General features: G+C 51.9%; 9 protein-coding genes across 9 annotated transcripts; 8 read left to right on the top strand and 1 right to left on the bottom strand.

Annotated features, from left to right (window-relative positions):
* Nucleotides 1–1,221: 1,221 nt before the first annotated feature.
* On the top strand, nt 1,222–2,610 carry B0H65DRAFT_512281 (uncharacterized protein; the record flags this gene model as incomplete). The annotated part of the gene is made up of 2 exons (XM_062828560.1): nt 1,222–1,619; nt 2,559–2,610. The coding sequence occupies 2 exons, from the start codon at nt 1,222–1,224 to the stop codon at nt 2,608–2,610; spliced, it is 450 nt and encodes a 149-aa protein (XP_062677889.1).
* Nucleotides 2,611–3,429: 819 nt separating this feature from the next.
* On the top strand, nt 3,430–4,294 carry B0H65DRAFT_323191 (uncharacterized protein). The gene is made up of 2 exons (XM_062823438.1): nt 3,430–3,478; nt 3,554–4,294. Exon 2 carries the CDS (start codon nt 3,587–3,589, stop codon nt 4,235–4,237), a length of 651 nt encoding a protein of 216 aa, XP_062677890.1. The 5' UTR covers nt 3,430–3,478; nt 3,554–3,586; the 3' UTR covers nt 4,238–4,294.
* A 1,153-nt stretch (nt 4,295–5,447) lies between these two features.
* B0H65DRAFT_478965 (uncharacterized protein) lies at nt 5,448–6,293 on the top strand. The gene has a single exon (XM_062827508.1). The coding sequence runs from the start codon at nt 5,678–5,680 to the stop codon at nt 6,062–6,064; it is 387 nt and encodes a 128-aa protein (XP_062677891.1). The 5' UTR covers nt 5,448–5,677; the 3' UTR covers nt 6,065–6,293.
* An 804-nt stretch (nt 6,294–7,097) lies between these two features.
* B0H65DRAFT_552899 (uncharacterized protein) lies at nt 7,098–7,796 on the top strand (the record flags this gene model as incomplete). The annotated part of the gene is made up of 1 exon (XM_062829927.1): nt 7,098–7,796. One exon carries the CDS (start codon nt 7,098–7,100, stop codon nt 7,794–7,796), a length of 699 nt encoding a protein of 232 aa, XP_062677892.1.
* Nucleotides 7,797–9,003: 1,207 nt separating this feature from the next.
* Nucleotides 9,004–9,843, top strand: B0H65DRAFT_582472 (uncharacterized protein). The gene has a single exon (XM_062830851.1). It carries the CDS (start codon nt 9,031–9,033, stop codon nt 9,700–9,702), a length of 672 nt encoding a protein of 223 aa, XP_062677893.1. The 5' UTR covers nt 9,004–9,030; the 3' UTR covers nt 9,703–9,843.
* Nucleotides 9,844–9,949: 106 nt separating this feature from the next.
* B0H65DRAFT_478970 (amidase signature domain-containing protein) lies at nt 9,950–12,530 on the top strand. The gene is made up of 3 exons (XM_062827509.1): nt 9,950–10,632; nt 10,694–11,581; nt 11,644–12,530. Exons 1-3 carry the CDS (start codon nt 10,345–10,347, stop codon nt 12,109–12,111), a joined length of 1,644 nt encoding a protein of 547 aa, XP_062677894.1. The 5' UTR covers nt 9,950–10,344; the 3' UTR covers nt 12,112–12,530.
* A 213-nt stretch (nt 12,531–12,743) lies between these two features.
* On the top strand, nt 12,744–15,063 carry B0H65DRAFT_323218 (uncharacterized protein). The gene is made up of 2 exons (XM_062823439.1): nt 12,744–14,480; nt 14,563–15,063. The coding sequence occupies exons 1-2, from the start codon at nt 13,071–13,073 to the stop codon at nt 14,875–14,877; spliced, it is 1,725 nt and encodes a 574-aa protein (XP_062677895.1). The 5' UTR covers nt 12,744–13,070; the 3' UTR covers nt 14,878–15,063.
* A 337-nt stretch (nt 15,064–15,400) lies between these two features.
* B0H65DRAFT_434378 (uncharacterized protein) lies at nt 15,401–15,664 on the top strand (the record flags this gene model as incomplete). Its single annotated transcript, XM_062825127.1, has 2 exons — nt 15,401–15,488; nt 15,552–15,664. The coding sequence occupies 2 exons, from the start codon at nt 15,401–15,403 to the stop codon at nt 15,662–15,664; spliced, it is 201 nt and encodes a 66-aa protein (XP_062677896.1).
* A 5,849-nt stretch (nt 15,665–21,513) lies between these two features.
* On the bottom strand, nt 21,514–23,292 carry B0H65DRAFT_323318 (putative RAD55 protein). The gene is made up of 6 exons (XM_062823440.1): nt 23,123–23,292; nt 22,863–23,064; nt 22,748–22,800; nt 22,379–22,672; nt 21,997–22,322; nt 21,514–21,936 (listed from the first exon to the last, which is right to left on the bottom strand). The coding sequence occupies exons 1-6, from the start codon at nt 23,181–23,183 to the stop codon at nt 21,547–21,549; spliced, it is 1,326 nt and encodes a 441-aa protein (XP_062677897.1). The 5' UTR covers nt 23,184–23,292; the 3' UTR covers nt 21,514–21,546.
* Between the last annotated feature and the right edge of the window lie 856 nt (nt 23,293–24,148).

Genomic DNA, 24,148 nt, shown 5'->3' on the forward strand with positions numbered 1-24,148 from the left:
TCCTCGTCGACAATGATATTAGTGAACAAAGACTGCGTTTGTTCTGGTACGGTTTTCGTACAAAAGGCCTCATATGACCTTTTTTATACTCAAAAAGGCGGCCAATTCACCAACTGTCCTGAGTTGAGTTGTAACTCACCTTGGGGGTCTCGAATTGAGTTTAGTTGGATTGAGTTGAGTCGAGTTGGTTGAGTAAGTTGAGTTATTCCAAGCGCTGTACGAAAACCGTACGAGAACAAACGCAGCCAAAGAGAGCATTGTGCGAGGCGTATGCTGCAGAACTCACTCAGGAGCGGCTGCTCTCAAGACGGCCGGGGCACGGGTACAAGTTGTAAGAACCTGGAGAACATGGAGGTTAAAATTACGCTGGGAGAAGAAAGGGGGATGAGTGAGGTGACTGAGTGGAAAACACCTAACCTATCAGAGAAACCCGCAGATTAGTCAAACGACAACAACGGGGCTTCCATCCCAACATGCCCTCCTCTGCAGCCGCTCCTTCCTCTTCACTTGTTGCAATTCCTATTCTGCTTAGTTAATACTTACTGACCGCCTTACGTCAGAGAACCCCGCGCGCGCACGTAGGAACTTAAAACTGAAGTTCTTCCCGTCCTCTGGTCTTTCACCCGCCACTCAACCCGTCCCTATCACTCCTTCCATATCGCCGGGCTTGCACAACCCAAGCCTCATCTTCAGGAAGCAGCATTCCTGTGCTTCGAAGCATATCAGGTCGAGATACGTCCAAGGACGGTTCTCTATTTCCTCAGCGCTTCCCCCAGAAGGAGCACTGGTCCCTCAAGTAAACCGTATGCGCCCGACTCCTCCTCAGCTCAGCTTCAGATTGTACGAAAACGGCATTCATTTTGGACCCCGAACTAACTCCTCACGCGTAGATTATCTCATCACCACCACTCCACTACCTGTACTTCTGTCGCCTGCGCGACGCTGGAACATACTCGTCGAGTGTTACGGGTCGCAACCACAGCCCCTTCGACCCCGGAGGGTTCCTTCCCAAGATCAGTTTTACGATAGAAAGTTATTGACTTCCGCGTCAACGGCGCTCACGAAGAAGATTGTACCTGCGGTGCATTCTGGTCACTATATGCGGCTCAGTCTACGTTCAAGTAAGTGCCAACAACATCCAAGCCTCCCTCATGTGGTGCCCGCAACGAAGTTGCTGATGACAGTGTGTTTATCAGGAATCGACAAATGACGACTTGAACAATGGCCACCATCTTCCACCGTTTTCCTTACCTCCCCTGGGAGCTGCGTGCTCGAATCTGGGAACTTTCCGCTGAGCCTCGCACAGTCCAGGTTCTTACTGGGGAGTATGGAAAACCGTTGAGCGATGCGTCTGTCGGCAAAAAGGAATATAAGCGGGTTTTTTCTTCCACGCCCATGCCAGCAATGCTACAAGTGTGCCGCGAGTCACGCAACCTTGGAGTGTACCGACAGTGCTTTTCTGAGGTCGAACGCATTCCCGACTTCGTCCCCAAAGCTAGCTGGAGGCGATACGTCTGGCTGAATCTCGATCTTGACATCATCGACATCGGAATGCAGGACCTTCGCGATCTGAAGTTGGTTGCCCCATCCATCAAGCGGCTCAAGTTGGAGCGGGCAGGGTTTGTCTACGAGGACGTCAATGCATTGGGGCTTTTTGAGAACTTGAAAGAAGTCTACATTGTTTGCCCAAATGAGCGCAGCTTGGGTCTCTGCGCATTCAATTGGATGTTTTACCAGGGCCCCTTGGTCAAAAAAGATGTCATATTGATCGACCAAGTCAATGATCGAATGACGACTTTGTTCGAATGGACTAGGGAAGCTGAAGAGCGCTTCGAGCCGCACCGAGAGGAGTGGGAGGCTATAGCCCGGAAGGGTGACAGTGAATTTTATTCCGATGAAGAAGAAGTGGAAGGCAGGTATTCACATCTACCAATCATATACGCTATTAATGAGCATTTCAGGGAACAGAATGGCGGAGGAGAAAGTAGTAATACTGAAGAACCTTGAAAGAAGGAACGTGCAGATCAGGTTGAGCTTCACGGCATGTATACACGGGGAGAGAACTGGCGACTACGTTGTAACTGGACTGCCAGAGACAATCGTCGACTGCTGGAGCAACACACCGGTTGAGCTCTTAGTTAGCACCTTCGCTGCCTCGCCAGAAAATTCACGAATTTAAAGGCACTTGCATCTATTGAGCCTGTCCTGTGACGACACGGACACAATACGTGTCTTTCTGGGTTGCGGGACAGTCGAAATCTCAGAAACTGTGACATCTTGCCTCCCATGTTAACTCGCTCCCTCCATCTGCTTGCTCATTGTTTCTGCTTGATTCCTTTCAGCGTCTGCTGGCAAGCTCGTAGCTCTCTCCTAGCGCGAATCTCACGATGGTGCTCTGCACCCATCTGTTGCGAAGGGAGAGCTCGCACCCACCCATGTCCTTCCGTTCAAGTTTATAACCACTACTATATCCAATAGACTTTCCTCCCTCGTTTCTCAACCGCCACCTTTTCTATCAAAAAAAAACTAACTCTTCTGCAAAATTATTCCATCCACAGGCTTACAAAATCAGTTCCCACATCCGAGCCCGGAGCTCCCAGGGCAGCGTAGGAAAGAAGGAAGCAGACAAAAGATTGCCCGCTCTTATCTGAGTGCAAAGCATCAAGTGGATGCAAATAGCTTGAAGGGAGTTGTTAACTAACTAATAAGATTGCAATGGTCACGCCACGTAGAAGATATTGACCGAGCGGACCGGGTGACAACGCACGACACCGGAACGGATCCGAGCATGAGTGAGACTCTTCTCGGCGTTGGAGTTTGGGAAGGAGCGGGCCCTTATAATTCTAGCGAGGTCACGAGAGACGCAAAAGGCCTGCAACTGCTGTTCCCAGAACAAGAACTGAAATGTCCAGCGTTGCTTCTATGCATCGGTCTGCTCCTTCCCCACCCACGCATTCTTACCCCTTCCGCCCTTTCTGCAGGTACTACGTACCGTACGTACCGCTTGGGTGACTGCCTGGTGGCCAGGTCGGGACAAGTTGGCATGGTCAACTCTCTCCTCGACATTAACTTTTGTTGGGGAGGCTCCCCACATACTTAACCTCCCGACACGTTCTCTGCCGTTTGTTGCCCGTCGCGCATACACTATCACCTCCAGAGCGAAGACCCAGATTCATGTGTCATCAACCCTTGTCGCTGAGACGACAGCATTCTCGTTTCCGCCAGCTCTAATCCCTCACGCCAATCGGGTTGCGACGTTTCTGGCGCCCTTTATCGGCAGTGCGATCCTCACCGATCACTACAACTTTTCAACGACACACATACGCGTTCTACATCCTCCTACCTAGGTTGGGTGGCAGCGGAGGCCCCCACCTTTAGACTCTTCTTCAAGCGCAGTGCGTTACTGGGGCATACATCATACCTCGTACCTGCATTTGTTGCACGTAAGGACACTTCTCTCCTTTCCTGATTTACGCAGGTACAGTTTCTTGTTCTTCAATTTGCTTCTACTCCATGTTCTTGAACGAAACACTAACGATGTCGTGTCTTTCAGGTGTGAACAGCTCTCGGAAACTCAGCAAATACGATGGCGAACGGGGGGCGCACCTTCCACCCATTTCCGCGCCTCCCAGCAGAGCTTCGTCTACAAGTTTGGGAGCAGTCGCTGGACTATCGGCGTGAAGTTGATGTCCGCGTCAAATCCAGAGGATTATCTAAAAAGCTATTTGATGTGAAGATTCTCTCGCGAACACCTACTCCTACAATCCTCCACACCTGCCAAGAGGGTCGCTACTCACGGCTCTACCAGCAAGCCTTCTCGGACATACCACGACAAACAGTAGAAAATGAGCGGAGCTATGTTTGGGTCAACTGGGACTGTGATACCATCAAGATTGGAAAGACGGATTTTGTCTGGTATAGCCGTGGCAGAAGTTGGGCATCCATACAATACCTGCATTTCTCGACGTACAGCCTTCTTAATTGGGATGTTGAAGCTCTCAAGCGTTGTGTAAGCCTCAAGCGGGTTGTTGTAATCTGTAAGTCTGGGAGGTACAGTTGGCGTCGGGCCTTCCCAGGCTGCCCGACTAGTTGCAACATAGAGCTCACAGCCGGGGTTGGTCCAGATGGCATTCAGAACTTGGACGGCGACGAAGATACTCTGGTTGATAAAGCTTGTGACGATCGGCACGAGGAGTGGTCTGTCGAAATAACTCCGCGGTTTTTCCGCGGCTCTTGATAACTTCTGCTTTTCGCCTCCTAACCAGCTCGTTACCTAGCGTATCTAGAAAGGTAGACCTGGAAGATCAACAAGTTTATCGTTGAAGCGCCTGCTGTCTCAAAGCGAGCAAGTGACAATTCTGTATACATCTACTGAATCCCAAAAACAAACGCCCCGAATTAAGTATACATCGATATACTCCTTCCCAACCCACTCTTTCTCCTCCCACCATTTTTGCAGATATGTACGGTCCGGATAGTTGGCCTGGGGAAAAGTTGGCGGCATCGTCAACTCTCTCCTTCGGATGAAATTTGGTTGGAGAGGCCTCCCTTTACTCTGCCTCCCATTCACCGGCTTTTCCCATTCACTGGGCGGGACTCCATTCACTCACCCTTCACCTTCTCTTTTCTTTCTTTCGCTATTTAACCCATTACGTTGCTTACCTTCGCAATCTCTTGCGCAATCCCCCTCACCTCTATGCTGGCCCGCAACACTCGACCCTGTCCGTCGCGTTTTGCGCCATTCGTTGTCGCGCATTCAACCGCCACCTCCAAAGTAACGACCCAGATTCTCGTGTCATCAAGCTTTACCCGTCGAGGCAATACCACCACCCGCCCCCCCGCTCATAACGGGGGTCTCATAGCGGAGCAATACCTGCTTAGCAGTCAACACAACTAAACTACTGGACGGAGGAGCACGATGTGGAAAGACACCGACGTCAGGACGGAACCACGCGCTCTCGATCTTGCGATATTGTCAACTCTAGCCCCTCGGAGCGACTGGGTTGCTCCGTTGCTGGCGCCCGCTTGTCGGCGGTCGACATTGATCCCAAGAAATACGGTTTTCCACGACGAAGCTACACGCCCTACATCTCCCCAGGCCCAGACAGACTCGAGACAGGGTGGCGGCAAAGACGCCGTCGTCAGACTCTCTTTCAAGCGCAGTACATTAGTGGCGCATGCAACATTAGTACCAGGAATCTTCCGACCGGACCTGCATTGGTCACACAGGTAATTATTTCTGACGTTCTTCCGTGCCTACTCCCCCTCCAGATTTTGTTCCAATGCTGACAATGTTGTCATCTTCAGCTACCAGTGACTACCTTCAGGCCTCGGAGAACACAGCGACAGCATGCCCCCCACTCGCACCGGAAGCATGTCCACCACAGGGACGTTTCACCCATTCCCTCGCCTGCCATGGGAACTCCGTGCCATGATATGGGAGTTCACGATCCAGCCTCGCGAGGTTGACGTCCGTGTGGTTTCCGGGCGGATACAAGGGAAACTTCGCATAGATTTGCGTTCGGTGAATGAAGTGCCAGCGATACTCCAAGTTTGCAAGCAGTCCCGCTACCTGGGAGTGTATAAACAGGCATTCGCTGAAATTCCATTGGGCACTTTCGACTTCCAGCGAAAATATGTTTGGATCAACTGGGAGTATGATACTATCCGGGCGGGGATGACCGACCTGTACCACTTTAGGTACGAAAGCATCCAAACTTCCATTCAGCGGCTCGACATCGACAGATCACGGCTTCATCCCGGGGAGATCAAGGATCTTCAGGACTTCGTAAAGCTCAAGAAGCTTTATATACACGGCGATAGCTATAATTTCCGATGGGTCTTTCGCAAGAACCCCCTTCCATGTGGTCAGAAAGATATCATCCTACACGACACAGAGGATCATATTACATTGAACACCTTCGACTGGGATGAGATTTGGGACGACAATCTTGGCTACATGGCAGCGAACGGCTTCGACGGGGATGAGATGTGGGACGATAATCTTGGCTACATGGCAACAATGTGGGGTGGAGATATATCTGTCGGTGTTCAAGATGCGTAGCCACGTCTGTTCTCGGTATGCGAGGGCTATCTGGGCTGGTCATGAAGACGCACCTTGGAAGACAGATGGAACCAATAAGCCCATTATATCCTGCTCAATCGGCACGGTTATATGCTGTGTTTCCCTGTCCGAGCGGAGAAAAAAACATGAGGCGATTTTGAGCGGGGAGTTGCGTGTCTAAGTGGTGGCTGTACGTACATATGGACACGATCGCATATATTCAGCATTGGAGTGTTACATATGACCGATACTTGTTGAAGCTGAATATACTTCTCTGTCCAAGACGATTGAATTCCGAAAATTTTCTTGAACACATGACTGGAAATGTCTGACATAAATGAAGAAAGATCGTGGACCAGGAGCAGAAACGCAGATGCGATGCAGGGCACCCTCTATCTAAGCAGGATGCGTGAGAGATAAATGCAACGGACTTCCGTACTCTTTCGGCGTGTGGGTATTGCATTTATTTTTCACACAATCTGCTATGTACTGAGAGGAACGTGGCCCCTACGCACGATCTATTTATTTCTACCTGACCAGACTGCTTTGTGGTATTCTTTCCTAGTTTTCATTCCCACTTCCCCAGAGTTCCTCCAGATATTGCGGCCACTCAAGTTGACGATACAGCGACATCTATTACCGCAGACCATCATCAAGTTCGACGGACTGTTTCACATATCTGACTCGTCCCAAAAATTCAGCAAAGACGGCGAGGGCACTGCTAGATTATCTATCTTCCTTGAGCCAACTTATCTCCCCTCCACATTTTGCGGCCGTCGACCATCACGATCAAGCTCCATACGATCTTTTCACCTTAATCGCTTCCACGACAAGAGAATAGGGACAGTCAGATACCTTCCAGTTACTGCAAGATTCTACGAGGTATGTGTTAGCTCCCTGCAAGAAGACGATGGGACTGGCTCGTCCCTGTGATGTCCATTCGACACTCAACTTCCATTTCTGCTTTTGCAAGCGCTAACATCTCGCCATCTAACATAGCTACCCACAACACATTTTAAGAACAACAAGCATTATGGCCACCACCTTCCCCAGGTTTCTTGAGCTTCCCTGGGAAATCCAAGCTCGCATATGGGAACTTAGTGTCGAGCCTCGGACCGTCAAGGTTCGCAGAGTAACGGTCACGCGCGCCAGATGCAGTTACCACGAAGGCCGCGGCACAACTTACGAAGTCGTCACGAGCACGCCGGTCCCGGCAGCACTGCAGACCTGCTACCAAGCTCGTTACAAACACCGGCTGTACCAACCAGTTTTTTCCGAGTTGGACATTGTCAGATCTTGCGAAGAGCGCCGATATGTCTGGCTGAACTTGGATATCGACACGGTCGACGCGGGCCTTTCCAACGGGCTCACTCTATTCGATTTTAAGAGTGTTGCACGATCAATCCGGCGCCTCAAGTTTGAGACGGCTGAGATTATGGTGGGCGATAAAGCTGCCCTCCACGAATATTTCGTAAACTTGCAGGAGCTTCACATAACCTCTTCGAACGAGAAGCTTCTTGAGCTGGCTACAATGAGAAAGTATTTATCCGGCTTTTTGCCACGCTCTCTGAAGAAACTTTTTGTACACCATACTGTGGGCGGCTTTACGCGCCAATGGGATGAGTCCGTGGGCGATGATGACCCTCAACATATCAGATGGGTACGGGACAACATCACGAGGACACGGTTGAAAGACTTGAGGGTGAAGGCATTCATCTTGAGCAGATGGTAGGAGCCGAATTCCTGCCACTGTTGCTCACTAGGACCCAGAGTGCCCCGGTCCTAATGTTCAAACATCCACAAACGTTCGAATCAGGTGGCACTCCGTGAATTGATTAGCAGCATAAGCGGGAGTATGAAGGCACGACGTGTGCGGAACTATATATGAGGATGAGAGCAAGTCATGTACTAGGCCGCGTCAAACATTTTGGGAAGGAGGAAAGAAATTTCTGTCGGGCAGACTTGGATATAACGGTTTCACCTCCTCGAGACTACCCCAGAGTAATATACTTTGTTGCTGTCATACCTACCCGATACGCATCTATGATGACACTATGTGAATCATAGGATAGTTTTAAGGATAAACCGAACATGGACGGTCCGACCCTGTCTCCTGGATTGGGTAAGGCCCTTTATTATGGTACGTTCAAGAGGCTGTACCAGAGCTACGATATGACTTGGCGATGACAACTCCGGATGACAAGGCTGTGTTTTGGCCTCGCACGTTTGCTCTTTCCTCCTTCACTTCACTTCTCTCCTTCACTTTCCATTCACTCCCGCCACGCTAACTTTCTGCCTCAGCTCGTCCCATGTTTGACCGCCTTTGGACCTGGACCCCGCGCACGCCCACCTATTCTCTACCTCTTCCTCCACGCTTCTGAATTCCCTTTTTCTGCTTCACAAACCGCGCACCATCTTTCTTCCAAGCAGCGCGGCGCCCAATCAACATCGCTTCGCACGACTCTGGGAGCATAACAGAAGGCGCAACACACCACGACGTCCCGACCCTGGCGTAGCCGTCAGCTGCGGCTCTTCCTCACGTCGACATCATCTCCCTCGACAAGCGCGGCCCCTTCCGTCGCTCTAGCTTCTCTCTGCTAGCTCTCCCAGACTTCGCGACAATAACCAATCCGCGGCTGGCAGACACTCGCCCACTTGAAGAATTCATCTAGTCCCGCGCGACGGACTGCTACACCTCTCCTCTCCCCTGACCAGCACAGAGAGACGAGACATTTCCTCCAGAAAATCGCTCGCAGGCTGCAATTTGCTGGCTACTTCATCTGGTCGCTTCCAATTCCCGCTCAGTCGGCCACAGCAGGTAAGTATCGCGAGCCGATCAGTCCGATTTCGCATTCCCTCCAGCAGTCAATCACCTTGTTTCGGATCTGATGTAGCAAGCGCTGACCAGGTGGCCTTGATCAGATACCCAGAAAACCTTGCCACTCAATCGATGAACAGCGAGCAAGATGGCTGCTACCAGCTTTCCTTTGTTCATGTACCTGCCGTTTGAGCTCCGGGCTCGGGTGTGGGAGCTGACTGCGGAACCTCGTACCGTCGACGTTGATTGGTTGGCCAGAGTAACTACACGAACCGACTACGAAGCAGATGATTATAGAGTGTTTGAGATAAACGTGGATTCCCTTACACCGATCCCAGCAATAGTGCAAGTCTGTCGCGAAGCTCGTCAGCTGGGGGTTTATCGACAGCTCTTCTCCGAGTTGGAAGATGTACGGGACGGTGGTGAGCGGCGCTATGTTTGGCTTAATCTGGAGCTCGACCTCGTTGACGTTGGGAGGACCCCTTTGGATTCATTTATCCCTGTTGCAGCCTCGATCAAACGACTCAAGTTTATGAGGCACTCAGTCAACATTGAGGATATGATTTGCCTTGGACAGTGTGTCAACTTGAAAGAGCTGCATATAGACGTCTCTGGAAGCTTATCGCTCAATTTCTATGAGCTCTTCAAGAGACTCCCTCTCCATTGCGGCATGGAGAACATCTTCATGGTTGACGCTCTGTTAGGTCGGGTACCACTGAGGATGGCAGATATATCCGATTATGGGAGGGCGAATACAGAATGGCTGCTATCAACCCTCGAGACTACCCTAAGAACTCGCGGTATTCAATGGGGCCTGTGAGAAGGAGCCGCTTCCGGTTCTGTCAACCCCTGAACGTACAGTTTACCTCTGACAAAAAGCTGGCAGAGTGAAGATTGAAAAGGATAATCATCAAAGAAGGTTGTGGGGCAAGGGGGTCGGCAGGCCAGAACAGAAGCGTGTAAATAACGGATATGATCTCGCGTCATGGCTCTCCAGATGCACAGTGTTGCGTCCAATTCAAAAATGTATATTCCATTCCCAATCCCACTCAGCATTCGTCTTTCAAGGTCCATTCTATGTAAATGTATTCCTCTTCCACCCGAGACAAAACCTACAACGGGAATATAATAGCCTCAAAATTGCGATGTCGGTGGTCACGGTGTCAAAAGGCGACCTTAGCTTCCAAAGCTTCCGGGCCAACTTGATATAGCCCCGGCTATCGGCACCCGGAGATAACTTAGTCAATCCACTGATTGGCTGTCTCGCAAAGAATGCGGAGTAGACTAACAGTGTTATCACCCGTCTCAAGCTCCGTGGCATCGCTCCCCGCAATCGGCAGTCATGATATCGCAGCCATGATCTGCCTATAAAAGGCATGGATGGCCTAAGGATCGGGGCTTCGTTGTCGCCCACGCTCATGTCTAACTCGTTCTTAGAGGCTCCTCACCCTTTTGCTTCACCATGAACCCTGAATACCCCATCCCTTGGGAGGCCCGCGCCGCGAAGAAGCGGGAAGACACTCTCGCAAAGATTCCGGCAGGATGGCGACTAAGTCCTGCAGACCTCGAGCTTGCGGCCAAGCAGCGTGATCTTACCGGGCCATTTATCGAACGCTTTCTGGAACCTGAGGTCATTGATATCGTCAAAACGGACAGTGTTCCCCTTGTCAACGACATCAGGACTGGAAAACGGTCGGCGGTGGAGGTCACGAAGGCATTTTGCAAGACGGCGGCCGTTGCTCATCAGATTGTTTGTATACCTTCAGTCCTTACTTGTTACTTGAATAGACACCAGCTGACGGAAATAAAAGAATAACTGTCTCCTCGAGATCTTTTTCGACGCCGCCATCAAGAGAGCAGAGGAACTCGATGAGTATTTCCGAGTAAACGGCAAGCCCGTCGGCCCACTTCATGGTTTACCCATCAGCTTGAAAGACCAATTCCACGTCAAAGGCGTCGACACCACCATGGGCTACGTCGGCTGGATAGGAGGGAACATGGGCATCACCGACCCTACCCAGACGCACCAAGTCGAAAGCCAAATCACCAAAGAGCTCTTATCCTGCGGTGCCGTGCTATACTGCAAAACCAGCGTCCCGCAAACTCTCATACTCGGCGACACCTATAACAACGTCATAGGTCGAACTCTCAACCCCCACAACCACAACCTCTCCTGCGGCGGCTCATCGGGAGGAGAAGCGGCGCTTATGGCTCTGCGCGGGAGCACACTCGGCGTTGGCACCGACATTGGCGGATCGGTTAGGATCCCGGCCGCGTTCTGCGGTATCTTCTCCCTGAAGCCGACTCCGGAGCGAGTGTCGTATCGGGATGCGGCGAATACGAATCCGGGGCAGAATACTTACCGCTCTGCGCTGGGGTTTATTAGTACTTCGCTTGATGGCTGCGAGCTTGCTCTAAAGTCTCTGTTGTCCACACGGCCATGGCTGCAGGATCCAGCTGTGGTGCCTATTCCTTACCGACAGGATGTTTTTGATGATGTGTTGTCTCGTGCGGATGCGGGTGGCAGAGCAAAGGCAGACCGGCCACTGAAGCTTGGGATCCTGTGGAGAGACGGCAGCGTCGAGCCTCACCCGCCTATTCGCAGGGGAATGGCGATTGTCGCTGAGGCGGTAAAGAAAGCTGGTCATAAGCTCGTGGACTGGAACCCACCTCCTCACGCAACTGCCCAAAAGATCCACGTAAGTTCCACGCAAAACCTATCCTTCTCCCTATCAGCCCGTCCGTCCCTGACACACATCAGTACTCCTTCCTCCTAGCCGACGGCGCCCGCGACGTCCACGACCACCTCCTTCTCTCCGGGGAGCCCCTGATCGCCGACCTCCAAGCGCACTTCAACCTCAAAGACCCCATCCCCCTGCTGGAGTACCAAGACCTCACCATTCAAGGACTGGCTTACGAGCAGGCCTACTCGGATTACTGGAACTCCATGTCGGGAGATGACGGCCAAGAAGTCGACGCTATCATCATGCCCGTCGCGCCCCACGCTGCCGTGATCCCGGGAAGGTGGTACCACCTTGGGTACACGGAGGTTATCAACTTGCTGAATTATAGCGCGGCGGTGATTCCGGTTACGAAGGCGGATAGGGGGGTTGATGGGGTTGATGGGACGTATCGGCCGGTGAATGAGGTTGATAGGGCGAATTGGGAGTCTTGTGAGTTTTTCGCTGGAGGATTTGTTGTGCGACTGGAGCTAACTATGCGTTTTTAGATGACCCGGAGATCTACCATGGTGCGCCCGTGGGGGTGCAGATTGTTGCGAGGAAGTTTGAGGAGGAGAAGGTATTGGGTATTGCGAAGTTGGTTCATGCTGCGCTTTTGTCTGCCCAGTCTGCTTGAGATTGCTGAGGAGCTGTTAGACCGCCGTCTTGGTCATCGGGGCCGGCGGCATCGATATTCGTGGTCTGGCGTAGAGACCGCGAAGGAGGGCCAACGGGCTGGGTTCGTGGGTATGACGGCATTATCGATTCATGAGGTATGGTATTCGCTTTGAATAATTGATATATTGCTTCCGCGCAATGGAAAAAACATAATTCGGTGTATTATCTTTGTCGTGTTCATGATAGTTAGAGAGACTCAACATGGGAAATGGATGTGTTGTTGACTGTCGGGTGTCGTGCGAAAGGAGGGGCATCCCTGAAATACAGTGTCCCCTGGAGAGCTTGTTAGCACGAGACCTCGGTAGAAACTTCTAGGCGTCTTATAACGGGGCATATGTATCCTCAAATAAGGAGAATACCTGCTTCAAAAGAATAAATGTTATTCAAGAGCTGCCTGGGATGTTCATAATTTAGTTCAACGCATATCCATGTGTATTTGTGGTTCTTTAATCCTTGAGCAAGACCTCATCCAAGAACCGCGCTAACAGACGAGTAGCGGACGGTACAGGAGGACGCGCTGCGGGTGCACGGGCCATCTCGCCAGCAGATACTACAAAATTGTTTGGTTCCTTCCTTTTCCCTTCTTCCACATCACAACCAAATCACATCATATTTCTTGTACATTCTTTTCGCTGCTCGGAAGCATCTTCTGCTGCTTTTCACCCCTTTCCTTGGATCCCCTCTCGGTAAAATTATTTGGCGGTCTAACTCAGGGCAACTGACGCCGAAGTGAACGCGCGACGCCGATTGCGGACGGAAGAGCGCAGACAACGGCGACGGCGACGACGGGATGGACGGAAGTATTCAGCCGACCGAGCCGGCTCGCAAATCCACCGGCGATGGCGATATCGAACTGGCCGTTCGCCTTCCAGCCCAAAACAATGTGCCAAATACCATCCCCGTCATAGAGCCTACCACTCAACCGCCGCATCACGCCAATCCGAACAACGCCGGCACCGCCGACACTGCTGCTGGCGACAATGATACCCTCTCAAGAACTCCCATCCCCATCGGCATCTCCCGCTCCCTAACCCTCCGCCTCTACACCTCCCACTTCCTCTCCACCTGGAACTCCCGCCTCTTCGAAGCCGGCGTCGTCTACATCCTCGCCTCCATCTTCCCCGACAACCTCCTCCCCGTCTCCCTCTACGCCCTCTCGCGCAACCTCGCTGCCATCCTCTTCGCCGTTCCCGTCGGCCACTGGATCGACACCGCTCACCGCTTGACCGTCGTCCGCGCCTCCATCGTGGGGCAACGCCTCGCTGTTGCTGCTTCGTGCGGGCTGTTTTGGGCGTTACTGGGGTTGCGGCTGGGATGGAGGCAGTCGGCGCTGGTTGATGGCTTGTTTGGAGCTAGTGTGTTGCTGGCGTGCGTGGAGAAGCTGGCGGCGGGCGTGAATCTTATTGCTGTGGAGAGGGATTGGGTGGTAGTGATTACGCAGGGGAATGAGGATGCGAGAAGGAAGATGAATGCGCGTATGCGGAGGATTGATTTGTTTTGCAAGCTGCTGGGGCCGTTGACTGTTGCGCTGATTGCGGCGGCGTCGGTGAAGGCGGCTGTGTACGCGACGCTGGGGATGAATCTGGCGTCGGTGATGGTGGAGTATCTTTGCATTGAGACGGTGTTTCGGAGGGTGCCGGGCCTCGGACGTCCTGCTCCTCCCGGTGAATCAGCTGGTCAGTCGTTGGACCCGCTCTCGATGGTCGATGCCGATGCTGGCAGCAGCACCCATTTCCAGCTCCGCAAGTGGCTCCGGGGCATATCATGGCGCAAGCTGCTCATGATTCCCTCTCTGCATCTCTACTTTGGCCATCCCGCCGTCATCCCCTCGCTCTCGCTCTCGCTGTTGTACCTCACCGTACTCTCCTTCTCTGGCCAAATGCTGACCTACCTGCTCGCCTCCAACCTTAACCTATGGCAAGTGGGCATCATCCGCGGCATCTCGACAATCTTCGAGCTCAGCGCCACCTGGATCGCGCCCCGTCTAATGAAGCGCATCGGCGTCCTCCGCACCGGCTTGTGGTCCATCACCTGGCAGATGACCTGGCTAGCCGGCGGCGTCTCTTGTTTCTTTTACTACTACGGGAAGGGCTATGAGGCAACTAGCCTTATGTCCGCTGTTGGCCTCGTTGTTGCCGTGGCTTTCAGCCGTGTTGGTCTTTGGGGGTTTGACCTCTCAGTGCAAAACATTGTTCAAGATGTAAGACCCGTCCTTTTCACTTCCCTCCAATACAGTCTACATGAGCTTTGCGTTGCTACTAACCAGTATATCCCGGATACAGGAAGTGGAAGATGATCGCAGAGGGATATTCTCATCGGTAGAGGCCTCGTTCCAGAATATGTTCGACATGTTAGCGTGGGCTCTTACCATCATCTGGCCAAACCCAAACTCGTTCCAGTGGCCAATTGTCATCAGTGTCGCGGCAGTCTATGCGGCTGGCGGACTCTTCGCCCACTTTCTACGCCGTCGTAGAGGCCATCTTCTGCATCCACCGGCATGTATCAAAACCAAGCGTCGAAGGGACAACTCAAACTCGTTCGGTGTGGGCTGGAATCGCCGAACAAGACGCAGTACCAGCGACTCCATTATCCTATGATAAACCCCCGGTTGGTTGAGCTGTTGTTTATTTCTCTTAGAATCGAGTTTCTGTCACATGGTAGAAGACCGCAAGGCTGCGACCGCAAACGTCGAAATATTGTCTACTTCCTCAAGCCAAGGTCACACAACGTGGAAGTGCACCTTCAACCCCGCTTTCCAGACCAATTGTTACCAGCCTTCTGACATCCTGACAGTCATATATTTGCAGGATGGTTGGAGCCTTGCGGTTCAACAGTCATAGAATCTCATGATGGTCGCAGCCTTACGGTTCAATACGGAAGCAGGCTTGTGAACTACGTCCTCGGCCTCAATGATCTGAATGACTGACCCGGAAGTCCCAATGTGTATAAAACCTCTAGTTTCTCTTCCATGACTCCCTATATTCTTCATCTTCGCCTTCTGCAACATCCCTTCAAAACTTACCATCACCTCCAGCCCAAACCATTTTCCAATCCAAACCTTCACCAACCAAGTCCAACAACAATCTCTCAGCTCCAGCCTCCCCAGCGACACAACTCACAATGCCAAACTCAGTATACTGCAACGTCGGTGGCTGCGAGAACGATAAGGTCTTCTCAGCTAACAAACAGCACCAGTATTGTTCTACTCGTAAGTGTATCACCCTCCTACCCATACAGTGTACACAACAAGTTCTAAACGAGAGAATGGCAGACAAATGCGCCGATTCCTCGTGCGGTCAGCGGAATACGGCGGGTTCGATCTACTGCGGCGCACGTATGTCATCTATATATTATGATGCCTTGTTGATGTTGAGAGTTAGCTGACATGAACCATTTGGAGATAAAGACAAGAAGTAGTGGCTGCTTAAGAGGTAGCTATTGTCTGGGGATTGAGAGGTTAGATATCTTATGGCCATAATCTGAATGAGGCTTGTTTGTTTGGATCTGGGTGATGATGATGTATCTTTGTATGTTGTCATGCTCTTTCTAACACTGATTCCTTGTAGTTTCTGATCACACCATCTCCATACTACTTTTTTCGGGGTCTCTGGTGAATTCGTATTCTGAAAATACTCCTCTTCGCGACTTCTCAGTGGTTCCGGAAACATTCGCTACGGAAGATTATAAAATGATTAAGAAGGACAAGCAAGATGGAAGCAAAAAGATGTAAGAAAAAAAACCAACCGAAAAAAGACATACAACACCAGGGATTCGCTGGTCGTCACCGACCCAACTACTAGTCTGGCCCTCACTGGCTTATCTATGGGAGAGCGGACGGGATCCCGAGTTTTCCAGTGGGTATGGTCGTATGTACTTGTTGAGCGGCAAAAAACGCATTGTATTCTCACCCAACAACATCGAGAACATCGCCGCGTAGGAAAGCCACAGTGGTTGAGGAAGACCAAGCGGCGCCCTTGGTCATGTTTTTCCATGACCTTTTGTTTAGGATCTTGACAAGACATCTTTGGAATCTCGAGGACTTGAGCGAGTAGCTAGTGCGTCAATCTCAAAGGCAAAGGAATAGCTGGCTCTGGAGACAATGTCGAGTTTCAAAAGCACCCGCAGTAGTAACAGCAAAGAAAGTCTAGACCGCTCCTGTGTCAAAACACGCCCAATTGGTCTCCTATAGCAATGGTCCCATCCCCCACACTCCATCATCCGATGTTTGTTTGTGGCTTAAGACCGTTGGGAACTTTGGACATCGGAATGTCGCAGCGGGGATGTGACCATGTGGGGCCCTCGATATAAGTATCGTTCGAGGTATGGTTTGAGGTTTGGTGAGGGGAAGCGCGGAAAAGGGCGCGGCGGAAATGGAACGGGCCGACGAGCTCAGTCAGGGGCAGGGGCACATTGATGTGATGCTCCTCCCAAGAAGAGTGAGGGTGTGTTGAAGGTGTGTCGTGTGTGTGTAAAGGAATGTGTGAAGGCACGGTCCGGATCTGAAGCGTCAGAACTTTATTACTAGCGAACGAAGCCCGTCTGGGATATTGAATGTCGTTAACGGTGTTGATGTTGATTTGGGGACTGACAGAGTCAGGGAGCCCCACTTATAGGGCGTAGCGCATGTGAAACTGTGGAATGGGGGTTTGTCAAGGATGAAATAACCTTTTTTTCCTTTTTTGACAGGCGATATTTGCCGATTTTGTCGACTTGGTTGTGCCGGTTAAAACGGTTATAATCAGATTTTGGAGTCTACCGAAGTCTTTTACAGGTCTTTTTGGAGACAAGCAAAGATACCTGCCTTCTGTTTTCGTCTTGTAATATAAATCGTATTTAACGTCTTTTGTTTCGGATGTTTTTCATCACATGTCAAGTGTCAACACATCTACCATCATCGATCTCAACCACCAACCACCAACAACGAACACCGGCAGCATCTTCCAAACACCAACCAACCAGCCCCTGCGTCCATCAGCTGCGCAAACACGTGTGAATCAAGGACATCTTCAAGTCAATAATGAACCACTCAACTTAACGCACATGCTACTGACCTACTGATCGCAACATCGGGTCGTTCGTTCGTTAGGCCGTCTACCCTACCCGTGCCATCAACGAACAACAACAAGCCTTTTAGACCATTAACCACAAATGGCCGCCTGCATCGAACAACCGAGACAACTCCATTCAGTGCAACCAACCCCACGGGGAAGTGTGCTTGCATGACCGGCCTGCAACTTCATTTGCTCCATAAATTGGCTTTGCTGCTGGAAAGGAAGGTCCTATGGGCAGGTATCGATCAGTATCTTACCTTCGATTGTAAACAACTGCTCCAACGACTGTTCATCACCGTATTGTATCGAAGTGTACAGTATGATGCCGTCCCTCGGTTCCCCCTTCCCTTGAGGCTCCAAGGATTTGGAGATGAAGCTCGGCTAGGTACCCCACCGGTGAAGGGAGAAAAGAACAATTTAGGCAGGTACATGTACCGAGTCTATTTTTAAATGTTGGAGATAGGTTATAACAAACGGGCTATGTAGTACGGTTAATAACAAATTTCCCGTTCCCGACCTCACCCTCCCTCCCCCCTCGTCCCCCAGTCGCAGTCCCAGTCCCCGTCATAGTTCTAGTCCAATCCCGGTGCTAGTACTACTAATCCCGGTCTTATAGTCCCGTCCCCAGGCCGCGGCTCGAGGCTCATGTCGATGTCGTTCGGGTGTGCAAGTGGACCTATCTGGGGACTACAGACTCTAGACTCCGGAGTCCAGAAGCTGGGGGTAATTTTGGGGAAAAGTGCAGGGATTGGAAGTAAGATACGTGGAGAAATGTATCAGAAATCCCCGGACAACTCATACGGACTTGTACGGAGTGTTGTCCGGGGATTTGATACGGGCCACGAGGTTCATGTTAAAAAACATAAAAAACATGTGATGCGGGGCCAATCTGTCCCATAAACCCATGTGAAGACACTACCCGAGAGATCGGAAGAGGGAGTCCAACGAGGACTGTTGACTGGATGCGGACATTGGACCCTGCCAAGCACGCAATCTACGGTATATTTTGGGGGTTTGTGAAGGGAAGATGGTACGCACTGTGATCTAGACCCTGATGGTGGTTTGAAGTTCGTATGAAGTTGATATGTTAGGTGTGTAATGGAAGTGATAATGTGAGCGCTGTGTGTAGGAGGCAGTGGATGAGAAGCCACAATGAACACCAACCTACCTACCTTTGTGCAAAGGGGAATGTTACGCCGCATGAACCGCCGCCTCGAGACATCCTGAAGTATGTACGCCCTTGGGCACCAACAGCCAAAACTCATCTCACACAAACTTTTTTCAAGGTTCTTACTCTTCACACCCTCCTTCCACTCCCGGCCAGTTGAGTAGAATCCATGGCCAAAATGTTCAGAGATTCTCCGTCCAGGTATGCAACCCCCTAGTTGTCTCGTACTCTCTCGCTCGTGGCGACCATGTAGCTACCTGGCTACCTTTGTGAAATCGAGATTGTCCAGGACGTAACACAGCATAGGCTCAAGTTCGTCCGTCCCGGTTGAGCCGCTAAGCCGCCGAGCCGCGCCGCTGTGTCACCGCCCTTCACCGTTCGGTTCCGTGGTTGATGCTATCATCCCCGTCGGGTAACTGAGAATGGAGATGGATTTGAACGGAACGGTACATATACGGGCCGGGCAAGAACTGATTTAACTGTTGAGGTGATTCGACGTGAGTAGGGGTTCCATATCTATCTGGCTGCTGCGAACCAGATGTAAGGTCCACGTTCTCGACTATTAGGTTCAGGAGCAAGCACTCCGGACGACAGACGTACGGCGTACGTACATGGCATCCCTCCAGTGATTGCTGGTGTATCATGTCATCCTATATAATGGGCGGCTGTTAAACAGGCGGCCGCATCGAGCGACATACAGATCGGATCGGCCCTGCAACCTTGACTCTGCAAGGCAATGGAAGGCAAGCAGTAAGGAGGAGTTCGAGATGCGACAGCATAACACGACACTGCGACTCTCGCTTGTCTTTGGCGAGGTTGAAGTTTCCCTGTTTCCACATTCCTTCGTCGTCATCTTGATTCCATCTTTGAGAATTCTTGCGCACCCCTTTGAACGAAGCCGGATGTCAGGCGAACCCTCCGGAGAGGAGAAGCTCTTTCACCCGGTGACCGCAATGGCCCTCCTCGGCAGCGCAACGACACCTTCATCCGGAAGTTGGAACGAGCCATTGATGGATACCGGTGCAATTCCGGCGGTGACTGCTTGTCGAGCGTGCCGTGTGCGGAAGCGTTATGAATGATGTTTGAGAGATCTGGTTTCGGTCCACAGATCGCGCGATGCCGTGCAGTTGAGTGTACAGTACAAGGCCCTTAACTCCGTAGGGTAAGAAAGACGGAACGAAAATAACACGGAACAGAGAAAGCGTTCCCTTTGTTACAACCGTCGCAATTGAGTTGTTGTCGATGCAGCAGCACCACCACCAACAGCCGCAGCAGCAGTAGCAGCAGCAGTTTGCCTAGCGCCAGTTGCTTGGCAGCAGTCGTTGGCTTGCAGTTCCAGGTTGCATTCAGTTAGTTGTTGCATTGCCCCTGAACAAGTTGTTTGTCCAGCAAAGCACTGGTTGGAGAGATGCCCGGGAATAGGCGGGCCTATTACTGTAGGTGGTGTGTAAAATGGTGGGATGTGCACCGCTTACCACTAACAGCTGGCTTATTGCCATAGTGAAGCGTACTGTTAGTGCTACTGTCTGCACACCCCTACCTATCAAGACATCGTGGTCCAGCTGGTTTGAAGTTGCTTTTCGGACCCGATCCGGCCTGGTGTGGCCTCGCTGTCTCGCGCTCTCGCGCTGTTTCAGACGGACCTTCACCAGTGGCAGTGAAATTGGATCTGAGGTACAGTAGTGGGCGGGCGGTCCAGGGGCAATTGGCAATTGGCGATGGTGGTTTTCCACCACGGCATCACTGCGCGTAAACACGTGTCCGTTGTGCAAATGTCTTTGGTTTCTTGATTTGGCATCACCAATGGATCGTATCGTACAGCCACCACTCCAGTGCAGCGTCGTATCGTCTGATTGGAGCGTCTGCACGATTGTGCCTGAAACTTTGGTGTACGGTATCAGTAACACGTATCGTAACCATCACCGAGTATCATTGTTACGAACAGTTGGGTCCAACGAACTCTTCCTTTTTTTCCCCTAGGGTTTTGGCCTCCTGGTTCCTGTCCTTGGCAGGTAACAGGGCCTGGTAACAAACAAGTCTGGCATTATCTCGGTCAACCCTCATCACCCCTCATCCCACACGCCCACAATCAGCCCGCCCGCAAATCCTCGAAAGAGACAATTCCAACAGAAAACCCGACGTATCGCCCGCCCCAGCTCGCTCCTTTCGAGTTGCCAATCCCAAGTGGGAAAGAAAGTGGAATTGAAACGCCAAGGACCCCGCAACCGGCATGCCCGTGCCCAGGTTGTTTTTTTTCTGTTTTCAGCGGAGAAATTGCGGAGCCTCCTCAATGTGCCATCGGTAGATGATGCCGAGATTTGTGACTGGTGTGGGGATGGGGACACCGTAAACTTCCAATTGCGACCACAGAAGGAGATCCGGCATAAGGCCGAGGGAGCCACCGCACCCATCAATTGGCTGTTGGTCCGATTTGATCGATTCATCATCCCAGCAAACGAACCTTGACCGACCGAGAAAAAGAAAATTCTGGGTTTTGATGCCATGCGTGCGATATCGCTTGATTGCAAAAAGTGAGATGGTGTCGGCGCATCAAATCGAGATTTCGCCGCAAACCTGGTCCCTCCCGTTCCCCCGTGGGGGCAGCAACACCAGCAACCCCAATTGATACGGGGAAACACGGAGAAAATTTGGGAAGGAGGATACAGGATCACAAGGAGGCCACCAAGGTTCCTGACACGGAGTTTCTGTCAGACTGTCGCCCGGGATTTTCTCCATACCTTTCTCCATCGCATGAGCCTTGCTTGACGGTCATGTCAGGGGAAGCCTGCTGTTGCTCCAGCATCGGCGGGGTGAATGCAGAGAATGGGGGCGCCAGTCCGGCGGGGGGGCCGAGGGAAAGTTGGAGGTGGAGCGCTCCGGAGAATCTGGAGACAGCTGGAGATGAAGGGATGCCATCGAAACTGGGGAATGGTAAGACCAGCGTAGCGTTCATTCAGGGGTGCATGTTACGATACCAGTGATACCGAGTGTGACCGGCAGTCTTGACTCCGTTCTGTTTGATTGTGCGGTTCAGCTGTGATCAGGACTCACCAGTCGGCTTGGGAATCCTGAATCTCCCGATCACGACCAAAGACCTTACTGGCGAGCTGCGATTCGTCCGCCGTGGTGTTGAAGGCATCGTCTGCATCTTCATCACCTGCATCTTTGGCTTCGTGATATCCCTCTTCCTCCACTTCTTGCTCCTCATCCTCTTGATCGCTTTCAGGCTCTGGAACAAGAAGGATGTCCTCGCTTCCCTGCCACTGCGAGGGCGGAGGCGGCACGGCTTCGTCGTCCTCTTCCTGCCAACCGTAATCCTCGTCGTCGCTATCGGCTATCTCCAAGGTGGTGTCACCCAACTTTCGCTTCGTGCTCGGTGTAGACAGGTGGTTTGGTAGCGGTTCGCTGAAGTCGTACTCGACTGTAACCAAGCCGCTCTGATAATATGACACGTTAATAACTGAGCAAACCTGTAACTGGGAGGGGTCTAGGTTTACCTCTTCGATATCAAAGGCGCAAATAGTGTCAACAGGTGCTTCGCTCGCCTTCCCGTTGAGTTTTTGCACCCCGACGAGACGCAAGCCCTGCAGCTTTGCGTCACTGAATGCCAAGTTGCGGTACAGCACAAGTCTAGTAGAGATCCCTTGCTCCCATACACTGGCGTTTATAGCCGGTACAAGAGTTGCTCCCCGTTCTGCCTGCATCATCTTTGTTGCGCATTGTGTGAGAACAACGATAGCTATGTCTCTGGTGGCGGCAAGTTTCTGAAGTGCGCCGATGATGTACTGCAGTACTTGCAACCTTCGAGCAGAGAGAGATGGAACTTTGAGACTGTCAGACTATTCCACATGCTATACTTTGCTGGTGAAAAGAACGCACCTTTGTTCCCCTTGCTATCCACCACCTTCTTTTGGTCTGGTGTCCTTGGGAAGGCATGGTTTACCAGCACTGATAACGAATCGACCACTATAAGCGATGTGTTTTGCGGTATGCAGCTCGGCGTTGGTCGACATAGAAGAGCAATCAAGTGAGGTAGGCTGGGGCATGTGTAGTGCGTGAGGGCATCGAGGCGCTCATCGACCGTCGCATCTTCCTCTTCCTCTTCCTTGTCCTTCTTTACTTTGGAGCCGAGGACAGAGCGTAGGCGCTCAATTGGGACTCGGTGAAATCCATCTGTATCGGGAAGCCAAGGCGAATGGTTAGTAAGCCCGAAGGTAAGCTGTACAAGAACTGCATAAACGGACCTACCTACCCAAACGACACCTTTGCCCTCACTCAGGCAGTTGGCTGCGAGTTGTATGCTGCATGGTATCAGTTAGAACGGGAAGCCGGTTGCTTTCCTTCGATGCGAACGTCAACTCACCCAAAGGCAGTCTTTCCGACGCCGGGAGGCCCCCAAATCTCAGTAGCTTGACCCTTCTGTACTCCTCCAGTGACTATATCGATGTCCAGACTAGGTTTCAGAGCGGCATCGAGGGCATCTAGGCTGGTAGGAATGAAAGGCGAGTTGTCTCCGTCGTTCAGGTCATCCAAGGCATCGGCAGCGGAAACGGTAGGCATGCGATCTTCGCGGGATACGTCAGCGATTGGGGATTCACGTCTACGGATATCAGGGCATCTCACGTGTTGAAGGGAGATCATCGAAGCTGGCGACATCATGGCCATGTCTTTCGTGGTAGTCCATCTTGTTCGAAGAGCTCTGGACCGGGCGGCGGCGGGACAGTCCAGTCCGGGGGTAGTGGCGGCACCGTCTACCCCGGAAATCGGGAGCGGAGAATAGGGGACCCCCGTTGTTCCCCGGGGGTTGCGGTCACTGTCAGGGCTCGGCGTCGGCTGTTACTGTAGCGCGTACGCCGGAAGGCGGCTAAAGGGCACTTGGTGTAGATCCGGGGGAGGGACTCGATGATCGTCCCGTCGGTGTTCCGGCTGGGAGCGCGGGGAGGGTCGCGGTTTCGCAAGGTACGTAGCTGGGCCACCTCGGTCTTGCTGGCTTGGTCGACGTCAGTTGTGAGGGAATTGTCGCGACGTTGGAGATGCCAAGTCCAAGATTGTTTGGAGAGCCGGTGCACATCCCGCGGGGAGAGGCTGAAAGGAACGGTACGTACCGTTACGGTAATGGTGATTCAGCGTGCTGGATTGGGATGACGGATGGGAAAGTGCAAAGACGCATCCACAGCCAGCGACGTGCATGTGCAGGCAGGTTCGGCTCCTTTGACAGCATGGCAGACTGCGAGATGGGAATTGATTATCTAATCGATACATACAGTACTGTTACGAATACCCCGTTCCATACAACCAGCCGTGATGGAAATTTCCAAGTTTTCTTTTCGGTCCGTTGGTCGTCGAACCAGCCAGAACAAATCACGGCCATCTTCAGCTGATAATCCCACGACCAGTCGCAAGTATGACGTCCTTTCACCTCGACGAATCGGTAGATCTAACGAAGTCCATCGCCCATTACGATAGTCCACGATAATTGTAGAGACGGTCCAGATGGCTCGACATCGGCACTTCCTTGGTGGGAAGTTATTCACAGGCTGGATGATTTCATCCGCATGTGAGCACCGAGACCAGAACTTTCGAAGAGCCAAGTCCCAAGACATGCGAGTCACGTCTTGGTCTATGGAAGATCTCGATTTGATGCAAATT

Source organism: Neurospora tetraspora (assembly GCF_033439725.1).
Source record: "Neurospora tetraspora strain CBS 560.94 chromosome Unknown B0H65scaffold_8, whole genome shotgun sequence".
NCBI classification, from domain to species: Eukaryota; Fungi; Ascomycota; class Sordariomycetes; order Sordariales; family Sordariaceae; genus Neurospora; species Neurospora tetraspora.